This window comes from Pygoscelis adeliae, unplaced genomic scaffold, assembly GCF_000699105.1.
Source record: "Pygoscelis adeliae isolate BGI_AS28 unplaced genomic scaffold, ASM69910v1 Scaffold390, whole genome shotgun sequence".
NCBI classification, from domain to species: Eukaryota; Metazoa; Chordata; class Aves; order Sphenisciformes; family Spheniscidae; genus Pygoscelis; species Pygoscelis adeliae.
In genome coordinates, this window is record NW_008823921.1 from 324,117 (window position 1) to 344,092 (window position 19,976).

A 19,976-nucleotide genomic window follows, 5' to 3' on the forward strand; every position below is an offset into this window, starting at 1 on the left:
TTGGGTGCCGTGGCCGGGCTCCGGCCCGGCGCGGGGTTTTCCTGGGCTCGGGGAGCGGGGGCGGGCTGGAGCCGGGGGCTCTTCCCCGGCCGAGCGGGCTGCCTTTATGTAAGGCTCTGCGGTGCCACTAGCCCGGGCCCCAGCGCGTCTGTGTAGCCACGTCGCCTGTTTACTCTGTCACCCTGCTTAAAACCCGGCCAAGAGGTGGGATGGCATCGGCACGCTGCCTACCTGGGGCTTTGGCTCCCTGAGTTTACACAAAATAGATGCTCGCAGACTTCTAGGACTTGGGGAGTTACAGCGATGTTTTTCTTGCTCGCTATTGGAGGCTGTTCTCCCTACTCACCCGGCGGAGAACTGATCATTCCTTTTCCTGCCTGGTTAGTAAACACTGATGTCATTCCCCTCTTGTGTAATAATTTTTGTCTTCTGTTTGTGTACGTTGGTCTTCAAATTATGTATCTGGGGAGGGGGAGTCTTTCTCAGTAGCTTCACAGTGAAAACAAAGGAAAAACTGCAGTGCTCGTAGCGTAGGGATTGGTCATGGTGGCAGCGCGTGATTGTATATTCTAGTTCTCTGAAAAGCGTGCTTTAAATTGTTGGATGTATGTAGAAACAGATCCCCGCTGTGTGCAGAGAGCAGTGTTTTAGGACAAAACGTGGGAGAGCTCAGATCCCATCGGTACTGACATTTCTGTTCTTTCCTAGGTCACGGTAAAAATCACAAAGATGCTGCCTCGGTCAGGGCTACGCACCCTATACCCGCAGCCTGTGGCATTTATTACTTTGAAGTGAAGATCGTCAGTAAAGGTAGAGATGGGTAAGTGCCTTATTCCGGTTCAGTGGCTGGTGGTGTGTATTTAGCAGTTCTGCTGTACGCTGACCTCCTTTCCGGAAGGGTTAGAGGTCCCATGGCTGCTGGGCGTAACAGGCAGGTACATCACGGGGAGGTTATATTCTCTTGGTTAATAGATGTAAATGTGGTGGAACGCACTGGAAGCCGAGGCACTTACACAGCTGCTTTCTGTGCTGTTTGATGTGGGCAGTTTTAAAAACTCAGGAAACTTTGGGTCTCCGGTGCAATTTAAATTAAAATACTTTTTCCTCTTGCTAGCTAGGTCTGGTCACTCAGACTTCTGGAATTGCGATGCCTCAGAAGTGGAGTGAAATGGAAGGGAGGAACCTTGAACTTAATTTTGGACTGTTAGAGAGATGTTTGCATGGTGAAGAGTAGTCATAGCAGTACTTGAGCACTGGAAGGAGAACTTCTGAGACTGTTTTTTAGAAACCCCATATGCATGATCGAGGAAAAGATGTTCGAAGAGAGGGAAATGAGATGATTGTGAATATAAGCTGGAATCTGCGATACTTTGGTCATCTCTGGTCTAGGACCTGAATTTGGACTCAAGTCATTATCTCAGGATAGATTGCATCACAGAGTATCATGACAGATAACTGTGGAAGCTTGGGAGACTGTGCTGGAACCAGAATGCTAAATATGAGAAGGTTTTTCCCAGCCAAATCATCTCTTTTGTGGTAACGTTTAATGTTGTAGGCTGTTGTTGAGGCTGCGTTTGCCCTATCAGTCTATACTACTTTGAACAGTAGCAAGTGGAAGAACTGCAAAAGCAGCAGATCCTATCGGTAGCGTTAGATGCAGCCATACTTTACTAGGTGGCACCTCAGTGAACTGAACTGGCAGCGGGTTTTGGATCTCATCCAGACTTGCGGTCACTGTACTGGGCATTATTCTGGTCCAAAACGCAACTGAACCAGGATGTTTGTGGAGTTCCTTTAAAGGCATATTCAGGATGCTGGGAAATGTGGGAAAGAAATAAAAGGGCGTTTCTAACAAGGTCTGTGTTTCTACTGCTAGCGTAGATTTGATTTTTAGTGATTATAAAGGTATCAGCCTGCTGTGTGTGTGTATGTGTTTGGCATGTTTCATTGCTAAAGGATGAATATCACAGATACCTTCTCCTGTGCAGCTTTCCCTTCTGGATAGTTGTATCGAGTGTAATTAATTAATCCAGTCCTTCAAGAATAACATTTGAACTCTGGCCAGTTTAGGGGTCTTAGGGAAGGGCAGCAAGCATGCTAGAAACCGAATTAAAGTCATGGTTTCTTACTGTTGAAATTTTTTTGCTGTCATTGTTGAATTGAGAAGTGGCCTATTTGTAAAGGGACTTGCGAAGGATCTTGAGTTGTTCTGCATTTAGGCCTGTAATAATTACTAGGTTATCTGTGCGGAGGTGGATGCTGGGCCGAATGCTTTACAAATGCAGTGAAAAGACCATCTTTATTCTTTCAGTTCACTGACTTGGCGATTAACTGCTTGTCTGTTTTGAAACCCTGCACTTGATTAGTTTATGTAACTGCTAAAATTAAAATGATTTACAGTGAACTTCAAGACAATTTTTCCAAAGAAATCACATTACGAAAGGTCACTGAACAGCACTTAATCTGTACTGCATTCTAGATCAATCTTACAGAGAGGTAATGGAATTTGCTGCTTGTTTCCCAAGATCAGTTTTCTATATTAATAGTCCACTTCTGTTTTTACTGTGTTCTGTAATTACAATTACTTTCCAGGAATACTTTCAAAGACACGGAACTGTGTGTATTAACACTATAGCAATACGAACATGAGATGTTGATAGCTATGATCCAGGGTCAGTGCAGCGGAGAGCCTTTGAGAGCTTGTCTGACGTCTCAGCCATTCCTGTGCCTTCTTTTTCTATTGCTGGTAGAGAGCGCTCCGATTTTTCTCTTGTATGCAGTGGTGCTGGGGATTTGTAACTGTGAATTTATATTGTAGCTGCTGCCTGTCTGTCGTTTAAGAAGGCACTCTTGTGTGTCTCATCTTTAATAGTTTGAAGTCTGCCTATTGGAGGCTCAGTATGTTGTAATAGTGAACTGTGGCAGAGATGGCTTTCTTCTTAGGAAGCTCTCCAGAGTTTATTACACCGTGGTGGCTTCAGTTTAAAGGAATAAAAGTCCAGAAATCTAAAGAAAGGGATTGGAGGGAGTGAAAGGAGGTTTTCCTTGGCGTAAGTGGTAAAGCATGTCCCCAGTAACTCAACTGGAAGCCCTTTAGCAAGGGGGGAAGAAGAGGAATCTTTCTGAGCTCATTTCCAGAATGGGTACGTCAGGTGTAAAGTCTCTGCTCTGTAGCTTGTTATTTTGTTTATGCTGTACGGAGCAGCGAGGTAAGGATCGCATGAAGCTATTCCCTGTGTCTCTCTTGCTGGAGTTTGTGATAGCTTTTCACATCTGGGTTTAAAATGTGAGCGATCGGGTTTCAAAACAAGACTTACTCAAAAAATACTTTGGCGGAATGAATTTCAGGAGGTGTGCTTTGAGGAGTTCTGATTGATTTGCCCCCCCTCTCTCCCTCCCCCCCTGGCAACTGCTCAAAGCTATCACCTTTCTGTGCTATTAAGTTATTAGTCTAGCTTTCCACACTCTGGTTAGATGCTGACAGTTGCTAATAAACAACAGAAACTAAGGTTGCAGGTAAGCAGTGGGATAGAAGCTCCCAGTGGCTTTTACTGGAGATGTAAGAATCCTGAAGCTCACATGATGACTTTTTGCAGCCTGACAAGAGGTGTTGCCCGTAGATGACACAATGTGATAAGAATTGGCACCAGGCAGTGCCAGTTCTGGATTGGTGGTGTCACCATGGTAGAGAAACCTGAGCTATAGAGACAACTGAGGTATCGGTACCACCTTTTTAACTTTCATGGGGCTAAGGTGATTTAAACCCAGTATGCTGTGGTTCTCTCCTTTGTTTCCTCCCACCGCATTGTATCCTAGCAGTAAAAACACACACCCTCACCTCCCCCCGTTTTTCAGGGAAGTACTCTGCTCAGTTTTGCAAACCCCAGTGCCAGCGCAAGGGAAGAGGGAGGGACTGCAGCAGCACAGGCACAAGTTTCTTTAGACTGCCACGGCACTGCACCCGTGGCAGAAAAGCTTCCTCTTGCATTGTCTTTCTTCCTCTGCCCTTTAATGCACCTGCTCTGTAAAGGTGCTTATGTTAAAGAAACAAATGAAATTATTTATGAAAACTCTCCCTTTACCATTGCTAGACTTTTCTGCCTTGGCGTCGGTAAAATCTAGCTTAGTTTACTGGCGGATATTTCAAAGGAAGTACAGCATGCAAAAAGTCCGTTTGGTGCACTTAAGAAACTTTGAAGATTTATCAGCTTTTCTTAGCTTTGGATCTTCCACTGCTCATGCACTGAGATATCACCGCAATCCTTTGAGTTAAAGAAAGATGATTGAGAATTACTTTTAGCTGAATGGTAGTCATTTCTCATCCTGGTGGTTTTAGTCTTTAAGAGGTCATGTTTATTTACTGTTTTGTTCTTTTCTCCCCCCCCGCCCCGGGAGAGGGGAGGCTGCCAGGCTACCATTGAAAAACCGTCTTGACAAGGAGGCTAGGTAACACATAACAAATCAGATCTGTAGGCAGATTGATCTGTTGTTTGTACTACTCTTTGTTTGGGGAGATGGTTCTTATCCTCAGAGAGTAGAGGAGGATTTAGTTTCCAGTCTCTACTTCCAGCCCGCTTCTCAGCTCCTTGTCTGCGCTGAACACGCAGGGAGTGGTTCCACAACACTTTAAGATGATACAAGTCAAGGCTGTGGGATTCTGCCTTTGCCCTTCCATTTGCGTATGTTTCTGTGCCTTCCCTCATGCTGACAACCTGCTACCTGGTCCTATGGCGAGCTGGTTCAAGGAGATACCTGGTTGAAAGCTGGCCACATCAAAATAATTGTGATGATGTCATCTATTGACGTCACTGTCAGAAATTGCTGCTTTTTTTTTTTTTTTAATTGAGGACAACTTTTCAGGGTTCTGCTCCCTGATGTGGGTCGAAGGTGAGTCAATAAAGGGGTGAGCTCAGCTGGGAGAGGGAAGGGTAGGATTGCAGCAACCCTCGTTTAGTTTCATTCGAACTGTTGTTGAACAGTTTTGTCTTAAGACTTGCTGGGTGCTTAATTCCTGAGCCATTGTGCGCGTGTCTCCTGAGTGTTGTCAGTTGGAACAGAAGGACAAGAGGCAATGGGTCACAAGTTGTGGCAAGGGAAATGCCAGCTGGATGTAAGAAAGGATTTTCCTTGTGAAAATGATTAAGCACCAGGACAGGATGCCCAGAGAGGCTGTGGCATCTCCCATCTTCAAATTTGCCTGGGTGAGGCCCCAGACTGCCTCATATGACTTTCAGAGTTACTTATTCTTTGGGCAGAAGGATGAAGAAGGAAGGTCCCGAGGTCCCTGCCAGTCCAAACCTCTCCATGGTTCTGTGGATGGCTTGCTTCCAGCATTCCTCAGATGAGCAGACTGGCAGAAATGTACGTGACTCTTATGTTCCTGAGCTGCCACAAATAACTCATGCTTTTATCACGGTGCTGTTTATAATAGTTCAACCTTAGCTATATTTGAAGCACTGGAGTCTTACCCTCTCTCTCAAATATGTGTTTCTGTTGGCTGTTGATTTGTCAGCACATCTCACAGCTTCTGTTTCTCCATTAGATGATCTCTGCTTGGTAAACAGGAACAGTGTAAGACTCATCAGGGTAGGGCAGTCAACCCACAACTTACAGTCTGTTGTGACTCAGGAGGACAATTCATCTTTGTTGTCCTCTTTGTGCTGGGGCAAGGTGAATTGTCTCATGGGTGGCGGTGCGTGTTCCTGACCGCCATTTCGGTTTCTTGACCTGTTTTACGTCTCTCAGCCATGCGGTGGGTTGTAATGGAATGTGGCTGGGGAGGACATCCCGGAGCTGACCCTGATGGTGCACGGATTCCCGATTCTAGCAAAAGTCACCTGTCCTGCAGCCTCTTCTCCATTTCTGAGCTGCTCCTGGGAAAGACAGCCCAGCAGCCTGTGGATTGCCTTTGCAACGGCAGTTTGCTGTCGACAGCTGTCTTTTCTGGTAATTGTTTGTTTTTGGATAGCGGCTTACTCGCAGATACTTTGGCATGCTGGCGTTCTGCAGCAAGTCTGACCTCTCTGGAGGTGGCAGAGCCCGCTGCCTGGCCGTGGTGGCTCCGAGCGTTCTGTGCAAACAGAGCAAGTGTGGTCTGCGGGCAGAGGAGGTGCCAAGTGGCACAGCCCTCTGTGCCAGGGGAGCCAGGCAGTTTCACGAGGACTTTGAGCTGTCTCAGGAAGGCTGCCGAAAAGCTAGACTGGCCCTTTCTTCTTGCCATGATTTTTTTTTTTTTTTAAAACCCTTTCCTTTGTGCCAGCACTAGTAACTGTGTAATGAGCTGGATCATGTAAATGTCTTTTTGTTGGATCGGTCCTTGATACAGTGCTTCCTGTGCATGAAGTGGGGAAGAGGAGACCCAGAAGGGCAGAGGATGGAGGGTGGGAGAACATGGGCAACAGGGTGTGTTGGTATCCTTCTTCCAGCACCGGCTTGAACTGTTTCACAGTTGCTTTGAGATGTGCAGCCTGTTGTCCAGAGCTGTTGGTCAGCGCTAGCTTAGGTTGCGGGCATTTTTCTGAGAGAGGGAGGACAGAGTACTTTGTGGAGAGCGGCCGAAGAGCTAATCTAGCTTAGTCCATACCATAGGTTATTTAAAATCTTCCTTTAGCTTTCTTATACAAGGGCACCATATCCCAGACTTAAAAATAGCTTAGTTTCTCTCTGATTGAAAAAGAAAAATGAAGGGCAGATGTATTGGTGGTTTAGCAGTCTTTACGCTAGTAGCAAGTAATCTGCCCCTCTTCCTTGCTTACGTTTCTCCTTGCCAACTTTCCATTTCTCCTCAGCATATAGTGAGTGTGATTGCTCTTAGAAAAGCCTTTCACTCGTGTGCTCTAATGGTTTCCAGATGCTGATAGAAGGCCTGTCCATGAAGCGCTCCGACGTCGGTGGCTTTAATGGCACGGTTGTCTTTGTGCATCCATCGGCTGGTTATACTGAGGACACCTTATAATTTCACGTGTGTCTGGATGTGGCTGTAGGGAAGGCTAAGGAATATTCCGGGGCAGCTGAGGATTTCTAGTATCTGCACGTGTTGTGTGATCCCTTATTTGTATCTGATAAGCCTGTAAATAATTGATTTCCTCCCCCTTTTTATTTTTTTCCATTCTGGTTTCCAAGAATCCAAAACCAGCACAGAGAGGGGGTTGTTCTTCTGTTTGCAGGTATGTCTGCTTACTTGAATTTATGCTGTTCCGCAGACATTCATTTCAACAAACCGACACATAAATAAATCCCCCCAAGTAGATTCAGTAAACAGTTCTCACCTTGTTCCCATTTGTAAACAGTCTTGCCCAGGCAAGTCTTGCTTCCTCAGCTACTGACTGGCTGAGCTTTGGTGCTCTGAAGTGTAGAGACACTCTTATTTTCTGTGGAGGTTTCACGTCAATTGATGACATCTCATGTGAGCTGTGGTTTTTTTTTTTTTGTCATTGTTCTGCTAAACTCTTGCAAAAGGGAGTAATACTGAGAGCAGCTTTTTCAATGTAAAGCAAGTTGTGAGATTGGAATACCTGAGTTGCAGTTGATAACTTTTTTTTAATTGCCTTTTTTTTTTTTTTTAAAAATGAAGTGGGAAGTGAAACTCAGTGCTTTATAGCAGTATCATGGGCCCATCCATTGTAACGGTAGAATATCAAATTCTCATTAAAATAATTTGTGAAATTAGGAAACGAAATGGAAATAGTGATGGTGATATGTGACTTTCACTTGTGATGTGTGCATTTAGGTATGTCTGAAGTCTGAGATCTCCTAGATTTCAGGCTCTGATAACTTCTTTCTGTTAATTTTTCTTTTTTTTTTGTGTCTGGTTAGAGTTGAGATTTGCACAGTAAAGAAGAAAAATGTCAGGAAAAGGTTTTTTTCCTTTCTCTTCGTCCCTTCCCCTGCTATTTCTGAATATCCGTTATAGAAAACGTAAGAATATGGTAAAAGTAAACTCTAGCAAAATCAACTGAACATCTTTAGAATACGCGTAAAACATTATTATGCTTCAGCTCTTCAGAATATGTTTACAGTTAATAAATCATAGAATAATGGGAACTAATTGTTCTAGACTTATACATCTAAGCAATTCTGTTTAATAATTAAATTGTACAAATTGCATAACGCTTATAGAGGGGAAACTTTTTTCCTTTGCTTATGAAGCTGGGATGATGAACTGCTAAAGAATTTATCATCTGCTGTGAAGTTTGACTCTCTTTCTTCAGCTCTGCCACTGGCCCTGTAAAGCTGAGTTGTGTTAACTGCGTTAAATTGACTGCACTGCCAGATTCATTTTCTTAACTGCTTTTCTAGGAACGGGTTTTACACTGTGCCTGTGGTATAAGACTGGACCTCTGTTTCCATGCTCCAGTCTCAATCCTAGAGATACAATCTTCCTTCTTGTTTACAAGTTCTTTGTATTGATGCTCTCCACATCTAGCCTTTGTTCCTTGTTGTGGAGATGTCAGCATGTAAAGATCTGTGAATTCAGTGTGTGTTGCTTTCCCAGTGCTCTCCCTAACTCTCTGGCTATTTGTTACTGTTTTAAAGAGAAAGTAGTCTTATTTCGTAAACACATTTGTCAAAACTTTGTGTGTTACGTTTTCTGTAATGTGTTTTCCACATTAAAAAAAAATAGTTCTTATGTAAATATTGCAGTTTTATATATATATATATTTTTTTTCTGTAATGTCATGAAAACTCGTGTTAGCAGGTAAATCTTCCTTGCATAAGAATGGTTACTATCGATTTCCTGATCAAAGCCTAAACCGGAGCAAATTAACCTATAAGGGTGGGAGAATACCTCTTCAGCGAACTACCTACCTGGCAGCAGAGTGTTTTCTTCTCATTTGGGTATTGCGTTTACGTTGTTACCTCTGTGTTTCAGTGGAGAAAACAGGAACTCGAGCTGCTGTTTGGAGCTGACTGTTATGATGGACTGAAATGCAAGATTAGTCTTCAGTGTGAAACTTGTAGTCTTTACATGACTTACCCTCTTTTGGATGTTTTTCTGTTAGATATTTGCGGTACCTCTAGTCTCTGTCTCTACTGCTTTCTAGGCTTTGTTCATGCCAGGAAAAAAGGCCTATTGCTTAAACTGGCAGTCAAACGGTCTTAAGTCCATTCAGTCGTGGAAACCTGTTTAACTTCTCTAATATATTGGATAAAAATTTTCAGCAGCTCTGTCCTGCTGATTAACAAACCTCACTCCCAAATGCACTGTTCAAACTGAACAGAATTCCTATTTATTCAATTGGGTGTAACCAGAATAAATAATCAGAGAATTAATATCAGTAATGCTTTATGCTGTTGCCAGACTGAATGTGCCACTCGCCACTGACATGGTTTATGTGAACTTTGTTGAATACCAGCTGACTTAAAGAATAAGTCAGCTGTCAAGAGTGAAAAGTCTAAAGTTGGAAAATGAAGTTGGTGGGACACCTTAGCTTCAGATACAGTTGGTTTCGACCACTGTATATTGCAGGATTTGGGGTCCTGCTGGATGTGATGGTGCTTGTGGTGGCAGGTGGAGAAGTTGGTTATTCTGGCTGGATCCTAGCAGTGATTTTATACTTGGTGAGGTTTGCATTATGCCTTTGCTCTCTTAAATGGTGCTCAAGTCAAGTCTTCATCTCTCATCTGTATTCTGTCTTTCAGTATTCCTACATACGTTGCTAATATACATCATCAATCTTTCCCCTTCCTGAAGGTAGCACAGAAAAGGGACAGACTTGACCGTTCTTGTGGCTGACAGACCAGTTGAATGTGATTCTAAAACTGGGAGATGGGAAGCTGACACCTTGGTCTAGCGAAAACAGTTTTTATTTTTCCTCTGTAGTTTTGTCAGTATTTACTCATAAACAGACTGAGATGATGTGTTATGTTACCAGGTTGCTGCCTCTTAATTTTGTTCTGTTCACTCAGCTTCTCTTCCATGTTCTTTGGCTTTTCGAGCTTCTTTGTCTTTCTAAGGGCTGATGTGCAGCAGACTCCTCCATGCCTCAGGATACTTAGAGCTGTTTTTAATGAGCTCTTATGAATTTTATTTTCTTGCCTTTATCTACTTCTTTTCAGCCTTGCATTTTTGGCTTTACTGACCTCTGCTTGGGGAATTGGGATTCTTTCTGGAGCCCGTCAGTGCTATTTCTGAAGCACTGTTACAGAACAGCGCAATATCCACGAATAAAACCAGAACCACTTCCACTTTAGAGATTCATTATATTCCGTTATGAAGTAGTTCCAAAATATTTATTGTTAGACTGAGGAGTCAGACAGTTGGAATCCAGTATTTTATGTACCATAGGTAATTTTTTAAACAGAGGTAACTTGTTTTTTCACTGCCTTAAAATAACATACCCCTTCCCCCACCATAACGCTGACAATGTGGTTTCAGGTGGTAAATTGATATGGGTTATCATTTCTCGCCACTCTTTAAACCTGGCATGGAGTCAGGGCCCACCTCAGACAACAAGAATGATAGTTCTGAGCTTTGCACAAGAGTCTGTGAAAGTCTCTGAAATGCCACCAGTGTGATGGGGTGTATTATTAATCTCTAACTTAGTAATTTAGCTTGATTATTTTCGACTTAACTGTGTGTGTTGAAAGAGTGGGGTGCATGATAGCTGGGAGGACAGGATTCCTACCAGATAGGTGTGGCTGTTAGGAAGAAATTGCAGGATGCAGTAAGCCTTTGAATCACAAACTCGCCTCTGGAGGAGAGGAACGTCCCTTGTTTAACTCATGGCTAAGCTGGGTTGCTTGGTCTTGATTGAGCCACGTAACAAAATGCCAATCCCAGGAATTTCTACCATGTGTTAGTGATATTGTTAGCTCACCAACTGAGCGGGGAACGACTGCTTTACTGGAAGTCATGGCCTACAAAAGAAATTATTTAACATCTCTGTTTTTAACTCTTCTTAAGTTTGGGCCTCGGTATATCTCGGCATACACAGGAAAGCATGCTCTAAGGAGAGGCTGCTGTGTCAGGGTGTTACTGGCACAGTAAAGAAGAGTTCTAGGCCTGTGACCATTAGATAGCCAGCCAATGCTAAACCCATGTATTTTTCCACCTTCGTTTCCCCAGCTTTCAGATGGGGTGAATTCTGTCTGCCTTCTAAGTAAACTTCACAGGCACTTGGAAGAGGAGCGGCGTGGATTGTTTCACCATCCTGACTTGGTAACTTTCAACATGTTAAGAAATAAATAAAGGGGAGCCATAATATCTTTCTTTTCATGGCAGAGCCTTAATAAATCTGCTCTGCTACTTGTCAGAACTAGTGTTTGAGGTGTGTGCTCTTTTTAAGTTTCTTGGAGAAAGTCTTGTAGCTTTTTGGGTAAAGAAATACCTCCTCCTTCGTTTAAAGGATACTGCTCTGGTCCAGTTACAACCAGGGACTAATTGCGTTCTCCCTCCTTCTGCCCCACCTTTATTTTGCATATAGCAGTGCCTCCCAGGTGCTGGGTGCTTTCCAGGCATTCAAAGGGAGATGTTCTTTGCTCCTGGGATCCTTAAAACTGAAGAATATCAAGTACGGGTATACATGAGTTCTGTTGCTGTGTTCTCTGTTCTACCCGTTCCCGCACTTGAGAAGCCAAACAGATGCAAGTGCTGGAATTTCAGCATTAGCTACTTGCTGTCAAAGGGCAGGTCTGTTCTTAAGTTTTTCTGCTGGGTTCATGAGGATTTTTGTGGGTTGCTCACACAACGTAGCTTTAGACTAGCCAAAAAACCTTTTCATACACTGACTTTTTGGCAGGCTCCCTGGGTATCATGTTTGTTCTGAAGAAACGTCTTTTGACTCGAAGAATTGCTTGTCACATGGATGGATTCCCCTTCTGGGGACAAACCGAACACAGCCATCAGTGTACTCCTCTATTTGTATGACTGCGTAACGCTTAGAACAGCCTTTTTAAGAGATCCCTTTGTTTGAATTTAGGTTAGTCAAGTATTGTCACTCCTGTGAAATAACTTTTCTTGTAGCTTTTTGGAGAATTTCTGCATATATAATGCTTCCTGGCCGAGTTGGTGCATCTGAGATCTTTTGTATCTTCTAAGAGTTAAATTTTAATTTAGAAGTACAGTCATTTTGGCTCCTTCCATCTCTTTTCCAGGGAGAGTCTCTTATTGGCAGAAGGAAAATGGCAAAAAGAAAAAAAAAAAAAAAAAAAAAAATTTAAATATACAAATTTAAATTGCAACTTTGAAAATATCTGCACTGAACAATCCACCACACAAGTTCCCTTAGGAGCCAAAAGTGAATGCTGTCCTATTTTAAATATCACTGTGCTGGAGTAGCATACATGCTGATGTTTACTGCTGAAGTACTTGGGAACTGGGGGAGGGAACCAAAAAGCTTTGTCTCTTTGAACTTAATCTTACCATGGTCACGGTGCTGTAAGATCTAGAGGGAAGAATATTGGCAATCCCCTTGGTCATGTGCTGTGCAGAGGCGTGTGCGGAGCCAGCATCTTTTGGCATGAGGGCTTGCTACCAAGGTCCTTCATTCATCTGCTGTGGCCAAGGAGAGCCAGTGCATGGACAAAAGAGGCAGAGCTGATGTTGTGACTGGTGATTAGTGTGGCTGATTCAGTCTATTTGAATTTTAAAAAGCAACCAGTATTGACTGGGCAGGGCTGAAGTGCAGTAGAAGTCTGGAAAAATTTGGTGCTATGGTAACTGCCGAGGCTGCTGGTAAGTGGAAACAAGACTGCTGTTTGAATCACTAGCATGTGTCTGCGTTTATTTTTGTCTGTCTGCTGTATTTGGAATTGATCTACTGATACAGCATTTTTGAAGCTTCTGATTGGGTGTGTGGGGCAGTTCCAAGTAGTCAATGTTCACTGCTGAGAAGATGGTTTTAGGAGGTCACTTTTGCCTGGCTTTAATGTAGGTATATCTCTTACGTATGATGGATAATGGATTTAAATGTATCATTACCCAAAACCCTAAAAAAAGATTTTTTTTTTTTCCCTGTTTGAAAGTGGGTGCTAACATTTCTTACATTTTTTCTGTACTGCTGTATCAGTGCTTCACGTGCTGTGCGTCCTCTTCTAAGAGGCTCTTTGAATCCCTCAAAAAGGGGCTCCAGTTAATGGATACCCTGTATGGAGTCTGTCCACACCCAAAACCAGTGATGAAGCAGGCAGGCAGACTCTGCAGAGATTTATGCTGAATGGTATTGAATGTTATAATTTACTTATTTAAAAAAAGCAAGCGTTAGGTTGTGCTTGAGGATGCCCACAAATACTGTTCAACTAGTTTTGAATTTGTTGTATATGCAAAACTGGTTTGGAGCATTTGGAATCAAGGAAGTGAGAAGCTGTTCTGCACCAAGAAGTTCAGAAAGCAGCTGATACTTTTGGGGGTGGTGGAGTTGAAGATGAGGCGTGGGTTTTTCCCTCAATTTTCAAGAGAATAGAGTGATTTTTTTTTTTTTTCTTTTTTTTTTTGTCTGAGGCTTTGTAGGTCTCAAAGCTCATTTCATCCATCACTTCTGATATGTTAATTGATAGCAGGTGGGAAAGCAAAGTAGCTAACATCTTCTAAAACAATAACCAGCAAGCATGTATGTGACAATTCGAAGTTCTGGATATAAGCTGTAGGCTGTGGAGTTGAAACCCAGCATGGTGAGAGAGTCTTATTTTATTTTAGGTTGTCTGCAAATTCTGTGTGCAGTTCTGCAGTCATTATGGTCTTATTTTTAAAGTTTGTCTTAAGCTTTAAATGGGAGCATAAGTTGAAGAGCAAAATTTTGTGAACGAGGAAGGCTTGTGGTCATGTTATCTTTTTTTTTTTGTGACACATTTCCATGATGTTGTGTTTCTAGATTAAAGTGTAATCTTAAATTTAGAATTTCTGGATTTGTAGTACTTTTTTATAAAAATACAAGCTTCTAGCCCTAATTTAAAGCTGTGTTGTCTGAAAAAGGAAGGATACTATTGTGTTTTTGCCCTTGGTTATGTGCACGGTATTTGCTGCAGTACAAAAGAGGGAGGATGAATCTGCATAGAAAATGATAAAATTAAGCAGGATAAGCTGAAGTGGGAGATGACCTATTTTATCAAAGTTCAACAATTATGTTATTTCTTGTAACTTCCAACTGTTTGCTCAGTATTGCCACCCTTATGGTGGCAATGCCGTGCAATGACCCAACGAGGGACGGGAACAGAAGGGAAGCCATCAAAATGCTGCAGCCGTGATTCTGACGAAGCTGTGTGCCGAGGTTGTATGCAGAAGTGGTGTCCGCTCTCGCTGTTAAATTCCAGGTGTGCTAATGTCAACAGCAGCAGGAGTAGAGGCAGGGGAACAGGCAAGCACCCTCAGGCAGTAAGGAGGGATGGAGTTGGCCAGTGTCCCTGTGCCAGTGGAGCTGTGCTGTGTGAGACTGAAACTAAGGAGGCCGACACCGCCACGTGACGAAGCTGCGCTAGAGGAGACAAAGTGGCCACAGTTCGACCGTGTTTCACCTTCAGCTCAGCCAAATAGATCAGGACATAAGAAACGTGCCCTATGCTGAGAGGCATGTCCTGCTCATTGAACAAAATTTGGCAGCTGCCAGCAAATCCAGGAGGTCTTGGGCTTGCTAACGTGAGCAGGTGAAAGTGGTGGGGATCGTTCTGCCAGAGTTAATTGAGTGCTCTGCTCCTTGACAGATTTTTGCAAAGTGTTTTCAGGTCTGCCAGAGTCAGGACCAAGCACTCTGGTACTATTGCACCAGGCTTAGATGGTGCCTTTATTGTGTGTTCAAACAATTTGGGACCTTGAATCACAAGCTTCCCTGAGGCTTGAACAATTGGCAGAGATGGCACTTCTCACTGCTCTCTGAAGCAATATGGACCTGGAATGTAGTTCTAGCTGTGGACTGTGGTCCCAACTGCTAGCATGCGTAGTTGAAAAGAAATCAAAACAGCAAAGCCCACCACGTGGCAAGGAAAATTCTGTAGCAGCAGAGGGTTCCAGACTCAGTAGGCGGAAGAAAATTGAAATGCTAACGAGAACACTGTCTTATCTGCCAATGCACTAAGAAGGTGGCGAGGAAAAGCTAGAGCACTCCTTGCAGATATAGGGAGAAATCTTCCATGTTGTGCCTTGAAGGCTGTAAACATATCCTTAAAATTCAGTTTATTCTTTATAGATGTGTGTATGTCACGTGACTCTGTGAGACTAAATTTTTAGATGCCATAAATGACTGCTTCAGAGAGCCTAGTCAGGGAACTCATGAGAAAGGATGTAACTTCTGACTCATGCTCTGAGCAGTGCAGAAAACGTTTACAAAAATGTGTGTTTATAAGTTGCTCTGCAGCACTGACCATAAGTACTCATGTTTAACGTCCTTTGAGAAGCAGTATAAAAAGGCCCCCAAACCCTACCACTTTAGTGTTCATAAAAAAAAAAAAAGCCAGAAAACAAACCTATATAAATTGAAGAAGCTTGTTTAAGAAGAGTTAGTAAAAAGATGCAATCGTAAGGGTAAAATGCTTTCAGAAGGTATGGAGACTGTTTAAGGAGAGACACATCATATTGGAGGATCAGTGTAAATGTGTGTGAACTAATAGACTCAAAATGACTTGACGGTTGACATAATTAGACACGAAGGTGAGAGAGGATAGGGATGCACCCTCCAAAAGTTGAAATTTTATTAGATGAGAAAAATGGAAAGAACAAACTTTAAGTTTAAAAAACCAATAAGGTCGACCAAAATGGAGTCTGTAAAACCAAGAGATGATTCAGGAGAACGTTTTATGAAGGGCTCTGCAAAAGTAGGAATGTTTAGAGGCTCCCAAATGCCAGTGTTTGCTGTTAAAGGATTATCTGGCTCAAGTCAAAGAGTTAATACAACAACAATGTCATGTTTCAACAAAATGTGCCAGTCTTGGTTTTTAAATGATTGTCTGGCTCCTGTTGAAGGGTTAATACAACAGTATTATTTATCCATAAAACACAGGAACAAATCATTAGGGGGTTTCTGGTCTTCATTCAAGAGTTCTAAAGAATGAAATAGCTGAGCCATTAACTGTAGAGCATGATGTTTAAAAAGTCTTGATTACACAGAGGAGAAGAGAGAGAGGGGGGTGTGTAGCTTTTTTTAAGGGATCCAAAGGAATGAGATCACACAGTGTTTTCTCTTAAAGTCTCTTATATCCTTGAGATCTGTACATCAGAGCAGAACCTTCCTTGTTGCTTTTCTTCAAGTGGGCACTAGGTTCAGGAGCCCTTCAGCTGAAGAGCTAAAGGGTTCATGGCGATGTGCCAGGCAGCAGTCATCGTGGCATGTTTTGTTTGTGAGTTCGGGGTTGTTCTGTAGATCAGGAACCAGTCTTTCCTGGATGATCTATTCTTGATGACTAGGAAGAAAGCTGGATTCAGCTGGTATGATCAGATCAGGACTTGGTTTGTGGTGTATGTGTGTGCCTCAGGAAGTTCTGTCTTTTCTCAACTTTGTCAATATCCCGCTTTATGCACTGCTAGCCAAGAGTCTGCTGCCTGTCAGCAAAACTGTCCTGAAGTCAGGATATCGTTGAATAATTTAGGTTGGAAAGGATCTCTGTAGGTCATCCAGTTCAGCTCCCCGCTCAAAGCAGGGCCAACTTCAAAGCTAGATCAGGTTCCTCAGGACAACGTGCAGTCAAGTTTTCGACTGTCTCTAAGAGTGGAGATGCAGTAGCATTTCTGGGCCCTTCTTCCAGTGTTTGATCACCCTCATGGTTAAAATATTTTTAGTAATGTCTAATTGGAATCTTCTTTGTTACAACTTGTCTGTTGTTTTTCATGATTTTGGGGGGGTGTGTGTGTGTGTGTCTGAAGTCTGGCTCCACCATCCCTGTACTCTCCCATTAGGTAGCTGTAGACAGCAATGAGATCCCTGCTTTGTCTTTTGTTCTTAAGACCGAACAAACACATGTCCCTCAGTGTCTCCTCATGCATCATGTGGTTTGAGCCCCCTAACTGTCTTTTGCTGCACTCACTCCGGTTTGTTATTCTTCCTTGTATTGGAGATCCCAAAACTGAATGTGATACTCACGGGTGCTGAATAGAGAGGAGCCAATCCCTTCCCTTGACCTGCTGGCTGCACTCATAGGAAGTGGTTGGTGGGAGTAGTTCTTCTTTATTGTATTGTTTAATCATGGTGGTCTTCCCCCCACACACACACTTTTTCTTCCCCCCTGTCTTATTCTTGGTGTTCCCAAATCTCCTTTTCAAGTCACAGGTATTTGTCCTGAGCCTGTAATATGATGTCTTTACCTCATGTCTGTGTTCCTGTAAGCATTTCTCTTACCCTTGGTCTTTTATCGTTTAAACCAGTTACTAGTCTGAGGTAACTTTCTTTTTATACTAAGATAATTTCTTTAAGATCTTCAGGTGAAGGACCTTATCAAAACCTCTCTGCGTTCCAGCAGTGGTAATTTTCTTACGGTGCTCCAAAGTCTTTCCTTGTCCTTTTCATGGCAGTTGTTGATGCTGGAGGGTCCTTGGGTAGGGGTGTTTTGCAGGCCATATTTTCTATCGTAATAGGGAAGTGGAGACCAGCAATTGATCTCTGCTCATAAAGAGCTGAACACTTTCACTGATATATAAGATCAGAATAGCGACTAGCTGCTGTTGTCTTAGCTGATAATTGCCACAATGCTGTCCTTCGCATCTCTGCTCAGGTGCATTTCAAAGGAGTTCCTAGGCCAAAGATGAGAGTCTTCCCCTCTGGACTCTGTGCACAAACAAAGGTACTAGCACTTATGGTATCCCTCCTCAGATGAAACAGGTTTTGTTCCGTTTATACTGAGTTACTGAGGAGTAGATAGTCTAGAGAATAGGTTCTGTCATCCTTATAGTCCTTTGCAAATTTACGTTTTGAGATGAATGCCCGAAAGTCCTGCCTTGTCTCTGCCCAGTTCATGTACCTTTTGAAGCAATGCTGGTCTTTACCATTGAACTTTCTACTTCAGGACATCCTGTGGTCTATGCAGGGCTTAATTTTGTATGAACCCTCCGCACTCTACTCTTTTGTTCTATCTTGCCTGGCTACTCTGCAGCATGTGGCAGCAGAAACCTTTGGGATGTCTTTTGTTAGGCTGTATCTTGGCAGCCTCTAATCCTTCCTTGGAGGGAGTGCATGCCCAGGCAGATGCTAGCTGACCTTTGGCTGACAGTTCCCTTAGTGCAGGTGAAACGATCCCTGTTTGTGCTGGAGGAGCTGGTTAGCCTGTGGTAGGGAAGGTGGTGCCCTTGAGCTCCTTCCATCGTGACCAAACAAGATGAGGAGGATTATCTCCAGGGTGGGGTCAATCAGATCTAAAAGCTTAGGGCTACCATCTGCAGGAAGTAGTCATTTCACCTGTGGCCTGGGCCTTGGAGCAGTGCAAAATACACTCAGGGCATTTGTTTGCGTTTCTGCATGCACTGTGTCCGAGCTGTATTGCACTGGAGTGTCCACTGTCCTGTCTCAACAAGCAGAGCGCCTTGAGCTTTTCTTTTTGTAGACAGGCTGCGGGCTTTTACCATTTCTGCAGAGAATGTCAGATTTGCTATGTAATAATGTACATCCTAGGTATTTTGGAAACCCTCACAAATCTCTGTCCTTCTAAATGAGAAATAGAAAAGCCAGATTCCAGCCAAATGTCCTGGAATCTGTCCTCTGTGACTGGAGAGTTTTTTGAGATAAACTTGTTTGCCCTAAATGCCATCAGGATGTTCAAATCTTCTGCTCCTGAACTGGCTGCTGCCACAGCCTCTTTTGGGTACTTTTCTAAGCTCAGTGATCTTATTATTTCCTTTATAAACACTAACGCTTTCCTGGTGCTTGTGTAGTTACATTATTTATACATGGTGAGAGCTGAAGGACCTGGGCTGGCCTTTCTTGGCTGTCACTGGCATAGCCCTATTTGTCAGCGTTCACCCCAAGAAACTTTGGACAAGCCCTAGTCTTGCAGCAGGAAAACACTGAGCTGGGTGAAGGGAAGTGACGAGTCCAGCAATAGGTTTTCCGTATCATGATCATGTGTAATTTTCCTTTGAAGATAACCCTAAGAGGCCAGGGGCCAGCTAAAAGGAAAAGGCGGACCATATAATGGTTAGCAATTCAGTGATCAGGTAGATGGATAACTGGGTTTGTGACTCCGGGGAGAATGGCATCGTGACGTGACTGGTAGACACAAAGTACACGGCTCTCCCAAGGCATCTGAATATTGTAGCAGTTGCTGAGCGTGAAGTGATAGCTGTGGTCCCTGTGGTGTGGAAGGCATAGGGAAGAGCAGAAAAGGTTCTGTATGTAAAACTTTTAACTATTACATAGGAAGTTGAAAACCAGGACCTCTGCGGTAGCAGTCTCCAGAATGCTTTTCCCCACCTTTGCACAGCACTGTGCTTTGCCCAGTACCAGAAAGAGAGGTGAGGAGGAACAGTTCTGGTATGTTGCTGAGGAACTGGTGTGAGGAGGTGGGGTCCGGATCCTCTGGAAGCTGGGGCACTTCTGAAATAGAGCATGTTTTTTAAAGAAGGGACTGACTTAATTTAAAGCACTGTAGAACTGGGTTTCAAGTGTTTAAAATCTGGAAGGTCATGCTACCACGATGTGAAGTGTACAAGAAGGACAAAGTTGGCCATGTTTGTGAAGATGTGGTGCTATTTATTAAAGAGGTCATAGACTAAGATCTGATAAACTTATAGACCTCTAAGGATTAAAATTTCTGTGTAAACAAGAAAAACATCAGTTATTACCATTTTCATGCTATTTGATTGGGGTGGTGACAATGATTGAGATGGAGAAGTCAAGGGCAGGAACAGTTGCTGCAGGAGACTTAACCCACATAGCTTGAGGACATGTAACTTGGGGTCAAATTCTGAAATAATATTTTTAGTCATGGTTAATGTTTTATGGAGCAGGTGGTCGAGGAAGCCACAGGAAGAAAACTGATTCTGTGAAAGAATAGCAGGACACTGGCTGTAGCCTGTTTGGATTTATACCTTTACGTGAAGGGAGCTGGCGGAGGAGCTAGCC

General features: G+C 43.2%; 1 protein-coding gene across 1 annotated transcript in view; it reads left to right on the plus strand.

Moving 5' to 3' along the window:
* Positions 1–19,976, plus strand: part of RANBP10 (RAN binding protein 10) — an 83,192-nt gene that overhangs the window by 3,118 nt on the left and 60,098 nt on the right. Inside the window, exon 3 of the mRNA XM_009319979.1 lies at positions 709–820. Within this exon, the coding sequence (XP_009318254.1) occupies positions 709–820 (112 nt within the window). The remainder of the gene's footprint in view (positions 1–708; positions 821–19,976) is intronic.